General features: G+C 33.5%; 1 protein-coding gene across 4 annotated transcripts in view; it reads right to left on the reverse strand.

Annotated features, from left to right (window-relative positions):
- The window catches only part of GSK3B (glycogen synthase kinase 3 beta), a 197797-nt gene that overhangs the window by 50671 nt on the left and 134162 nt on the right, over window positions 1-12964 (reverse strand). For all 4 annotated transcript variants that reach the window (XM_040621305.1, XM_040621306.1, XM_008708193.2 and 1 more), the window contains exon 7: window positions 10479-10576. In XM_040621305.1, coding sequence (XP_040477239.1) covers window positions 10479-10576 — 98 coding nt within the window. The remainder of the gene's footprint in view (window positions 1-10478; window positions 10577-12964) is intronic.

Genomic DNA, 12964 nt, shown 5'->3' on the forward strand with positions numbered 1-12964 from the left:
CTACAATTTGAAGGTTTTCCTTTTTAAAATCCACTAGGTAGGAGTGCCTGGGTAGCTCACTCAGTTAAGCGTCTGCCTTCAGCTCAGTTCATGGTCTTGGGGTCCTGGGATCAAGCCCCATGTTGGGTTCCCTGCTCAGCAGACTTCCTCACCATCTGCCCCTCTCCCCCATTCGTGCTCTCTCTCGCTTGCTCTCTCCCTCAAGTAAATAAAATCTTTAAAAAAAAATTCACTGTAATACTTAACTTTCAACATTTGTAGATTTTATCCAATTTCTATGTCTTTCCTATAATATATGATTGAAATTTTGGTATAAGAAACCCTTGTTTTTGGGTGCAATGTTTCTCCCTTCCAAATTCCAAAAGGCAAGGAATAAAAAGCTGTAAAAAGAGCAGCACGTATTTTTAAATCTCATGAGAATTTCATTGAAAAGGGCAGCAAGTTATCATGTTATTTGAACACAACTAAATGACTTGGCTAGTTTAAAGTATTCAGCCTAGGGAGAATGAACTAGTGTAGGAGGGTCCCTTTATGTGTCTGTGCTCTAGTCCATTCACTCTTACACCATCTGTCACTTAACTTGATGTGCCCCCTCCCCTTCTGGAAGCCAGGGGATAGACATATAAATATGAGAAGTCTTCTAGAGTCTTTTGCAAAACTACGGTCAGAGTTTATTGCCTTCCTTAAAATATGGTGGAAACAACAAAGCTACCTTAGCAACACAGTTCCACAGATAGATGCCAGTATTCCTTTTTAAAAATAACATCTTTATTGAGATATACTTCACATATCATGAAATTTACTCCTTTAAAGTATATAACCCAGTGGTTTGATAGTATATTCCCAGAGGTGTACAACCATCACTGTCATCTAATTTTATAACATGTTCATCACCCCAAAATGAAACACTGTACTCAAGAACAATCACTTTCATTCCCCACTCCTCCCAAGCTCCTGACAACCACTAATCTACCTCTGTCTAACAGATCTAAACAGATCTGTTTATTTTGAACATTTCATATAAATGGAATCACACACATGGGGCCTTTTGTGCTTGACATTTTCTTTATCCATTCGTCAGATGATGGACATTTGAAATGTTTCCACTATTTGGCTATAAATAATGCTGCTATGAACATTTGTGTAAAAGTTTTTGTGTGGACATGTGTTTTCAATGTTCTGAGGTACGGACTTATGAATGGAACTGCTGGGTCATATGGTAATTCTATGATTAATATTTTAAACATTTATGCAAACCATTTTTGGTTTGCACCATTTTACAGTCCCACCAGCAACGTATAAGGGTTTCAATTTCTCCATAGCCTCACTAACACTGTTATTGTTTGTCTTTTTGTTCTACCTATCCTAATGAACATGATGTATTCATTATGGTTGATCTGCATTTCTCTAATGACTAAGGATGTTATGCATCTTTTCTTGTGCTTCCGGGCCATTTTATGTTTTTAAAGAAATGTTTATTCAGACTCTTTGCCCACTTTTTTATTGGGCTGTCTTATTATTGTTGAGTTGTAAAAGTTCCTTATATATTCTGAATGTCCCTTATAATATACAGGATTTGTAAAATTTTTCTCCCATTCTGTGGATTTTTAACTTTTTTGAAAAAGTTTTAAAATTTTGATGAAGTTCAATGTATCTTTTTTCTATTATCGCTTGTATCTTCTGTGTCATATCTAAGAAATCACTGCTTAACTGAAGGCCACAAAGGTTTCCTTCTAAGAGTTTTACAGTTGTGGCTCTTGCCTTTAGGTCTTTGATCCATTTTGAGTTAATTTTTTTGATGTGGTATGAGGTGGGAGTCCAACTTCACTCTTTTGCGTATGGATATTTAGTTCCAAGCTCTAAAAAGACTGTTCTTTCCCCCACTGAATTGCCTTGGAACCCTTGTCTTATCACCATAAGTGTAAAGGTTTATTTCTGGACTCTCAATTCTAATTTATTGATCTATAGGGCTATGCTTGTGCCACTATGTCTTTTTTTTCCTCTTTTTTTTTTTTAGCATGACTGACAAAATTGTAAGACATTAAGTGTATATCCTGGTGATCTCACGTACATATACATCGTGAAAGGATTCCTACCATCTAACACATACATCACCACACACTTTCATCTTTTTTTTGGTGAGAACATTTAAGTTATACTCCCTTAGCAAATTTCAATTAAATAATGCAGTGTTATCATGTTTTACATCAGATCTTTAGGCCTTACTCATAGCTGAAAGTCTGTACCGTTTAACAACCTTTCCTCATTTCTCCCCACTCCCCAGGCCTTGGAAACCACTCTTCTACTCTCTATTTCTATGATTTTGACTTCTTTCTTTCCTTTTTTTTTTTTTAAATTTCACATAAAGTGATACCATGCGGTATTTGTCTTTCTCTGCCAGGTGTATCTCAGGGTAATGCCCTCAAAATCCAACCATGTTGTCGAAAATGGCAGGATTTCCTTCTTTCTTATAGCCAAATACTATCCCATTGTATATGCACTTGTCTTGATTACTAGAGTTACATAATAAGTTTCTAAAATCGGAAGTACAATGCCTCCAGTTTCATTATGCTTTTTAAAGATTGCTTTGACTCTCATTATTTCTTGAATAAAATTTTATACTTGGAAACAAGGCCCCTCGTCCTCCCCCAAAAAGGTAGCTATTTTGATTAAGCAAACTACTGAACGTAAGTATAACAGTCATTCTTGGCTGACACATACTCACAGAAGTCAAAAGACCTTTTTTCCCTCAACCAAAGTAGTATGCTCAACAAAGGAATAAAGAAAGGAAAGGGGTGGCAGTGGTATGTGTGGTGGGGGATGGGGGCAGGGGGGAGATCAGAATCTCTTCAGTTTAAAAAAAACCCACTTTATTGCTCTAACTTTTAAAATATCACACCCCCTTTCGAGACACGTAAATATATTTTCTAAAGATTTTATTTATTTATTTATTTATTTATTTATTTATTTGAGAGAGAGTGACCAAGAGAGAGCATAAGCCAGGGGAGAAGCAAAGGGAGAGGGAGAAGCAGACTCCCTGCTGGGCAGGGAGCCAGATGCGGCTCTATCCTAGGACCCCAAGATCATGACCTGAGCCTAAGGCAGAGGCTTAACCAACTGAGCACCCAGGCGCCTTGAGACATGTAAATATTTTATTCACACATCACCCAACTCTTGCTTCCTTTGAGAATCACTAACACTACAGTGATTTTTTTCATATTTTCTTTCTATCATGTTATCAATAAAACAAAACACGATACAGCACTCAGTACACTTTTACAAACTATAAATGACCCTCTCCAAGATTCCAGTGTTTCTTTTTATGTTTTTCACTGCTCAACTGTTAAGAATCATTGCTCTCAAAATTTCTCATCTTTTGCTAAAAAAGGAAGCAGAGATTTCTCAGTAAACATTGGTCTTGAAATCAGGGTCTGGATTATGAATACCGTTAACCTGAAAGATTTCTGACCCTGTCCCATTTCTCACCTGCCTCTTTACATACTTTATAGATTATGCCAAAGAAAAATAATATACTACACCAGGGCCCTGAGATTAAGCAAATACACACAAGAACTAAAAATGCAACTGTGCATAAGAATGTGCAGTTGCTAAGTGAAGGGTACTTATGTCCCAAGATGAGTAATCCTATGAATGGTTTTTTGACACAGATCCTAAAATATGACTATCAGTAAATTGGTTTTGAGGTGACAATGTCATGAAACTTCATTTGTGTGTAAAAATTTCTTTAAATAAAACTACTGGCAACTTATTAAATTATCTCACACTGCTTGTTCTGGGGAATGTAAAGATTTCAAATAGATGTCATTCTCAAGTCAAAAGATGAATGGGGTCACATTGCCAGGAAACCACTTTTCATACCTATAGTGCACAGAGATTTAACCAAGTACGACGAGTAAGTTACTGTAGAGTCAGTAAAATTTCATAGTAGTAAGTTAAAACTGATGTTTCTCTTGGTCTATAGAAAACATTACTTAATGTAAAAATGCAGACAAGCAATTACATTAAAATAATTATTAAATGCCTCCTTTACCCATTCACTTACTTTAAAAAATGCTGACATCATATTTACTGTAGACAGTCACCAAAAAGAGTAACCATAGTACCTTGTACTAGTATAGGGATATTTAACCTAGGGTTCCTGGATGAGCTTTAGAAAGCCCAAGAATCACCTGTATGTAAAATCCTGCTATGTATGCATTTTTCTGGAGGACAGTCTATTGCTATAAACAGATTTGCAAAGTGGTCCACGATCCAAAAGTTATTAAAAATTGCTGCTCCAGTCAGTAACAGACATGGAAAAATTTAAATAATAAAAGAATGAATTAAGGAATCAAATATTTGGTTTATAATTACATATAATATATATTACAAGTAAAAGTGTATAACAACATATAACGGGGTATACTCAGATGTTCTGGAAAGTGGAAAAAAGAGACAGAATTAAATTTAATATATTGTTCCTATGGTCTGTTACCAACACAAGAGCTCTATAATATAAGAAATGTCACCAGGTAACATATGATTAAACTCCAAATTCACGTTAGCAAAAACACATCATGGATCCATCAAAAATCTTAGGAAAATAAGTATTTTTTATACTTATTAAACTCTGGTTTAACTAATATCTTAAAGCTCTGACTGAGAGACTATTTGATAGTGAAAATGTTAAGCCAGGGAAGAAGAGTGTATGCATACAGGTGCTGAACAAGCCATAATATGGGGATAGGATAACTGAAAATCTAAAACATTTGCTAAACAAAGATAGTGAAAGTTAAGGTTGAGCTGTACCTGAAAGCAAAGAAATCTCCCATTATAACTGATTACTTTAGATGAAGCACAATTAGACCTAGTCCAAATGACATCTCAAACTGATCTGGTATATTCATTACAATAAGATTTAGGGGCTTTTTCCTTTAGTTCATGATCACATTTTTTTTAACACCAATATATAATAAATATGGTTCAATCGATTCTGGATATCAAGTTGACATAAGGATCGTATTTTCTCCCCAGAGCTATAAAATTCCATAAGCAGAGGACACCAATTTACTAAAGATGAATCAGATAGAATTTTTCTATCACCCAGCCTCTCCCGGATATGGTGGTGGTGGTAATCATCATCATTTTCCTAGGATTAATGAAAGGATTAAAGTGGTATTGTATGTCCAGTGCTTAGCTCAGGGCCTGATGCAAAGTAAAGTCTCAATGAGTGGCAGCTTTTGTGATTAGCAGTAGTTTCCCAATATTTGAAAATGGAGACTTTTGAGAAGCCAAGTAATCACTGATCTTTTTGTTTAAATTATACTATAAGCAGCAATCAGTCAAACTGGAAGACCAGGAAAACAATTATTTAGACAAGCATTTATAATAAAATGTGGCTCTCTTAACTCAGTATGTTTTTGTTTGCTAACAAAAGATTCCAGAACAAAACAATTGAAAACATCTTTGTTTTCATAGTTTCTGTGACTACTAAAAGACTGAAAAAATCAACATCACAGAACAATAAAAAGTGAAAATCCTCTCCTTTTCCTCGCCCCTTAATTCCACTCTCCACTGCTAAAACTTTTTTCTTCTAAATCTTTCTCTACTGATAGGCATCATAAGAAATGAATTCCATCTACTTAGCTGTAATAGCATAATCAAAGATTATTTGGATCTTAATGTAGGAAAGTAGGAATACTTTCAAATTCTTAAATAAAACTTCTATCAGAGATAAGATTTTATTAGCTCTTAACCTATGTAAGAGCTAGCTAGCTAGCCAGATATCTAAATTGAGTAATTATTGCTAAATTAAACAACAATTTAGTAAAGTTGCTTTACAAGATAAATTAAGTAACTTTAATTGTCTTATAACAATTTTATTACTACAAATAATTTAAGTATCTATATGTTTAGTGTCATGTTTTTCTGAAAGAGATATATCCAAATCTAAAACTACGGAAGCTACACTGAAATTCTACCATCAAGAGGTGCGACTCTAATTCTGCTCTAAAACTCTTCCATTAGAGAGCAATGGTCAAATTATTACTAAGCATAAATAAATGTTTCTGGAATAAATAAAGGCAATAATATCTCTAGGAACACTAATTAATTTAAAATTTGAAATTCTACAAAAAAAAAATTGGTTTCTTTCAAGCTTTTAGTTTTGTGATATTTTAATCCAGAAATTGAACTTTGCACTGAGTTCACCTTTCCTTACTTGAAATTTGTATTTTAGAATTTGGAGGGGGAAAAGAAACTATTAGTAAAATTTATAGCATTCCCAGGCCCAGAGCTTCATAGAGCGCTGCCACTTCAATACATTTGGGGAATACAGGGTACATTTGTCATTTACGTAAGTTAATGATCAAATCTTTGAGAACTCAAATATATCATGTAATTTCTTTTCAAGGCAGTAATATATCACTTTACCTTCACAATGCTATTCTTCTCAATATCAATTATGTAATTCAGAATACAATCATACACCAGAATCTATACATTTTCAAAAATCACTTAAGTCAAAATATACTTCTTACGAGAAATGAAATGACTTAGTAAAAAAGTCTACAAAACAGATTTTTGTTTAAACATATATATGCACAGAAAAGGATATAAAAATATTTATAGAAGTTATTTTTCATGATGTGCCAGAACAGTGACTGTTTTTGTTCTTTTCTTTGTATTTTATGCCTGTGTCTTCTCAGTCTTCTGAACTGAGCATAGAAAATACAGCGTAATCATAAAACAAAGTTATTGCCATTAAAAAAAGCTACCTCCTCCAAGTCTTCAGAAGACTCCTTTCTAAATAACTGTATTGCTATGACTGATAGCAGAGGTGCCAGAGGACAATGCTATGTCACTGAACCTATGTTTGTGAAACTCCTGGTAGAGAGTCTCCCAAAATACTGTATTTTTCATCAGATATCTGAAACCACATCAGATATTTCTTGAGGTTATAAAGAAAAAAAAAAATCTTATTTGAGAAGTCCCTGGCATAATGAAATCCTGATCTAACAATCCTATCTATGAAATCAACCTCAGAAAGTTAAGTGTACTTCATGCTTAGAAATGATTTTTCAAGACTTTCAATTCTATTCTGCTTTATAATTTTAACTTATTCCAAGATAACATTATTGGATTTATTCCAAATATTTTGTAAAAGTCTTCTTATTAGAGGGTAGGAAGAGAGGAAATTAAAAAGGTTGGTTAGAATGAGATGAAGTTAGCTCAGTTTATAAAATGGACATGGACATCTGAGCCAATAAAATTTAATGAACATATAGAACAATCACAACTTACTTTATTAATTCCTAGGTAATTCCAAATTCATGAATGAACAAGGATTGTCTTGCAGCTTAATTCAATTTAAATCTTTACTGGAAACTATTCTGGTGCCCTTGGATAATGAAACACAACAATAAAAAAAGTCCCTGCTCAGAAAGTTTATACAGTAATGAGGCAAATCTACCACATATAAAATACTTGAAGTCTGCTGGATGACTGTTCATTTTTTGCATAAACTCAGATTCAGAGAGAAGAGTATTTTACTGGGGAGTTCAGCTATCTCCAGATACTCCAAAGGAATCCCCATGAAATTTTAAAGGGAGAAAGTATCAGAAAATAACAGATTTTCATGGATTCCCTAATTACTATCACCTCAAAAAAAACTGAGAATTGAATTAGGCACCCACAAGACCATATTTCATGTAAAATTCAAATCTATTCTTGAACTCCTAATTAGCAATAATGACAATATCTAAGATGTAAAATGTGTTTAGCAACACTTAACTTTGAAAGTTAACCTACACAACTTCTTTTCTAATTTACAACTTAGGTCAAGAAGACTAGAACAGTTACATCAGAACTAGTTATGAATTTTTATTTCAATGAAACGTCACAGATATTAAAATTTAGGGAACAGAAATACAGGATCAACAAGATTTTAGAGCTATATTAAACACATACACAAGACCTGTACAATGTTTATTAACCTCCATGCAATAAGATTTAGAGTCATGCTACTCACACACACCACAACAAATTGTCTATTAACCTCTATGTAATGTATAAACTTCAGGTCACCAAAGGGGTGGTAAACTAATACCGGAATTTCATTTATTCTGGGCAGGTACGCTTAAAACTGTAAAACAGATCAAGATGCCTTGGGATCCTAATTCCCTTAGTTCATATCACCTTCAAAACATCTATAGACAGTGATCTTGGAACTACACCAGGGTCGTGACTATGTTCCTTACATATAAATGCAAGATGACAAGATAACCATAAATGAAAAGAGTGTTTTATTTTAGAGTTGGTCTACTACTACAAATTGATCATGGACAACTTACAACAATAAGCCCTAAATGAAAATGAAGTCTTAAACCATCAATAACAAACTGGTAGTTTCTACTATTAAACAAGTACAAACCAAGGAGAAAACTGAATTAAAAGGATTATAACAGTGGTGGTACAAAAAGCTCTAGATATAAAGGTTTATAAGATATGATGGCAAGCATGGGATACAGACTTATCACAGATGGCTACTTTGCTTCATGAATAATTTCATTTGTATCATGTATGAACTGAAATTAGTGACAAAGAATAAATCATCACAAAGTTCTAAACTATAACCCATAGAAAAGCAACACAATTCTAATAAGCTAAACATAAATGACAAATAGAAGAGCAATATGCCCAGAGAATTATAGTATGGTGAGCTCAAGTACGTCAAGTGAAAGCCTGGGTATAAAAGAAATGCTGAATGGTTGCACCATAGTATAGGTCAAACTATGGCCCAATCTCCTGTTTTTGTTGGGCCTTTGAACTAAGAATTGATTTTACAGATAATAATCTGCAATCAATTTCATGATAGAGAATACTAACTTTGAACCCCAATTTAAAGAAATGTTACAGTCCCCCTCCAAGGAACTCTAATCTAATTAGTATTTTGTATTACAAAAAAATTGTACTCAATTATTGTATTTTTAATTTCCTCAATGAAAAATCTGCGGAAATTTGTTTTCTTTTGTGGCATATCTCTATGACATCCTTGATTTGTGTTTTAGCCTACAAAGCCTAAAATATTTTATGTAGCCCTTGGAAGAAAAAGTCTGCCAACCCCTGAATTAGAATATTAATTTGAATAATGGGGAATGGGCTTTTAGGAAACCAAATGACCAAACTATTTGAACTTAGATCTGAGTGTAGTGTGGGAATCAGAAAGTAGATCTGATGAACAAAGGTTAAAGTTTAATTTGAAACTAAAGATGGTTACACCAAAAAGACTGCAAATACTACAGAGGTCTCAGGTGCAAATCATAAAAGAATCATATGAATAGTAAGGAAGATTTCTGATCACACGCTGGTCTTTTCAACCATACTTGCACACATTAATATTTAGCAAAATCACCCCACCAAAAGTAACATATTTTTATAGAATGAAGCACAAGGAGTTTTAAGTATCGTAACCATAGTCCTATGTGCAACTGATAAAAGCTACTGAGGAGTTATGGTTTGGCAAAGAAAAACTAAATTCAAGGTGTCTAGATACAGAGCAGACTGAATCCTAAAGTAGTGCTTTGATGTTGGAAGAATTTAAGGAGACACTGGAAATCCATCTGCCAGGAATAGAACCAAAATGGTTCTTTCATTGACTGGAGCACTGGACTACATGACCTCTAAGGAGATTTTCAATTTTACATTTCTAAGAAATATTTAGAAAATCAAGACTAAAACCCAAAAGACAGCATGTGTTGTTGCTTTGGACAAACATTAGCCGTAGAATGAAGCAATCTAGTGGTCTAAATATATAGACACTTGATTTTTTTTTAAGGGGGTGGGAACTTTAAGGTCTCAAATATTAAAAACTTTTAAAAATTACATTTAAAAATCAATTAAAATCTCAGCCTTAGCATTCTTAGGAGACAATATTAATTCCAAGGTAATAATATTTTAAATCTGGTGTTGTTAATAAAAGTGCTGATAAGATCTAATAAATAAAATTATATTAAACACATAAGTCGAAATTCCGCTTCTGTTAGTGGTCTGCTTGTACCAATAGACAGTCATTCTTTAATTTTATAAATATTTACATATTGAAAAATATAAGCATCATGTGCTCAGCAGAATATTAGGAGCAGAGAGCATAGTGAGCAAAAATACACACAACTTGTGCTTTTATCTGGTTTATATACATTTTAGCGATCTTACGGCTTTTAAGTACTTTAAATAACAGATATATCCATTTTTTTTGCATCAGGTATCTAAAATACCTTTTATAGGATCATATAACAGAAGAGTAATTCAGTTAGAAACCAAAAAGCTGTGTTCTTATACTTCCTCTATAGCTGACCTTTTTATGTGACTCTGGATCACTTTCTCCATTTTTAAAGCTTTTCATGGGTGTGGGTGATATGGATTCTTAGAATAACAACAAAATTCACTGCAGTTCAAAAATTCTGATTCAAACTTCTCACCTTGATTATTTCCACCAATTGATCCACACCACTGTCCCCTGGAAATATTGGTTGTCCTAGTAACAGCTCAGCCAACACACAGCCTGCAGACCATACATCTGTAAAGAAAAGAAAACAAGAATTACTAATGCTTGTAGCTTAAGTTGCATTGAAAACTATTCGTATATGTTTCCTAATTTTACTTTGATCACAGGGTAAATATCACAAGCAAAACACTACACAATCCAAAACCAAGGGAGGAAAGTCATCAAATTATCCCTAAAGTGTTAAACTTACCAAAGAGGAAACAAGGCCAGTAAGAAAATTCTAACAAAGGGTTAAGTCCATTTAATTATCAAATATCAGGTGTTCAAATCTTCAACAACCAAGACAAGGGATTATAGCACCAACACTTAGGGCATGATTATCTACTTATCACAACTTAAAATAAGTCAAAGTGATACAACCTCTGTACACTGGCAGTGCTTACAAAATAGCCACAAACAAGGGTTCAATCTCTATACATAGAGTTTTAAACCAATGTGCATTCTGATAAAAAATTTTAAGCCTTAAATGGTTGGCTTTTGTGTTGTAATATGATTGATGGAAAATGCATTTAAATATATTATAATTTTTAAATGCACAGAGGAATAAATTTTATTTCACAAATCCAAAAGAAAAGGAAGGAAAACTTCTGAACTCGTTTGATGAGGCCAGCATCATCTTGATACCAAAACCACATAAAGACTCCAATAAAAAAGAGAACTACAGGACAATATCCCCAATGAACATGGATATAAAAATTCTCAATAAAATACTAGCAAACCAAATCCAACAATATATTAAAAAGATAATTCCCCACAATCAAGTGGGATTTATTCCTGGGTTGCAAGTACAGTTCAATATTCACATATCAATCAACTTGATACACTACATTAATGAAAGGTTAAGAACCATATGATCATTTCAATAGATGCAGCAAAAGCATGTGACAATGTTTAACATCCATTCATGATAAAAACTCTCAATAAAGTAGGTTTAGAGGGAACATACCTCAACACAATAAAGGCCATATATGAAAAACCCACAGCTAATATCATCCTCAATGGGGAAAAACTGGGAGCTTTTCCCCTATAGTGAAGAACAAGACAGGGATAACCACTCTCACCACTGGTATTTAACACAGCACTGGAAGTCCTAGCCACAGCAATCAGACAACAAAAAGAACTAAAAGGCATCCACATTGGCAAGGAAGAACTAAAACTTTCATTATTTGCAGATGACATGATACTCCATATAGAAAACTCAAAAGATTCCACCAAAAAGTGCTAGAACTGATGAAGGAATTCAGTAAACTCACAGGATAAAAAAAATCAATGTACCACAATCTGTTGCATTTCTACGCACCAATAATGAAATAGCAGAAAGAGAAATTAAGGAATCAGTCCCATTTACGATTGCTCCAAAAACCAGAAGAATAAACCTAACCAAAGACGTAAAAGATCTGTACTCCAAAAACTATAGAACACTGAGAAAAGAAACCAAAGATGACACAAAGAAAAGACATCCCCTGCTCATGGATCAGAAGAACAAATATTGTTGAAATGTCTATACTACCCAAATCAACATTCAGTACAATCCCTATCAAAATACCACCAGCATTTTTCACAGAGCTAGAAGAAACAATCCTAAAATTTGTAGGGACCATAAAAAACCCCAAATAGCTAAAGCAAACTTGAAAAAGAAAAGCAAAGCTGGAGGCATCACAATTCCAGACTTTAAGTTATATTATAAAGCTGAAACGACCAAAACATTATGGTACTTACACAAAAATAGGCACATACATCAACAGAACAGAAAACCCAGAAATGAACCACAATTATATGATCAATTAATCTGAACAAAGCAGGAAAGAATATCCAATGGGAAAAAGACAGTCTCTTCAACAAATGGTGTTGGGAAAACTGGAGAGCAACATGAAGAATGAAATTGGACTTTCCTACATCAAACACAAAAATAAATTCAAAATGGATTAAAGACCTAAATGTGAGACCTGAAACCATAAAAATCCTAGAGGAAAACATAGGCAGTAACCTCTTTGACATCAGCCATAGCAACTTCTTTCTAGATATATCTCCTAAGGCAAGGTAAACAAAAGCAAAAATAAACTATTTTTTTTACTAATAAATAGTTATAACTATTTAAAAATAGAATAAAATTTGACTTCATCAAAATAAAAAGCTTCTGCACAGCGAAGGAAACAATCAGCAAAATTAAAAGGCAGCTTATAGAATGGGAAAGATATTTGCAAATGACAGATCTGATAAAAGGTCAGTATCCAAAATATATAAAGAACTTATAAAACAACACACACACAAAATAAATACTCCAATTAAAAAATGGGCAGAAGATATGAACAGACATTTTCCCAAAGAAGACATACAGATGGCCAAAAGACACATGAAAAAATGCCCAACATCACTGCTCATCAGGAAAATACAAATCAA

The sequence above is a fragment of the Ursus maritimus genome, unplaced genomic scaffold, assembly GCF_017311325.1.
Source record: "Ursus maritimus isolate PB19 unplaced genomic scaffold, ASM1731132v1 scaffold_4, whole genome shotgun sequence".
Taxonomy (NCBI): domain Eukaryota; kingdom Metazoa; phylum Chordata; class Mammalia; order Carnivora; family Ursidae; genus Ursus; species Ursus maritimus.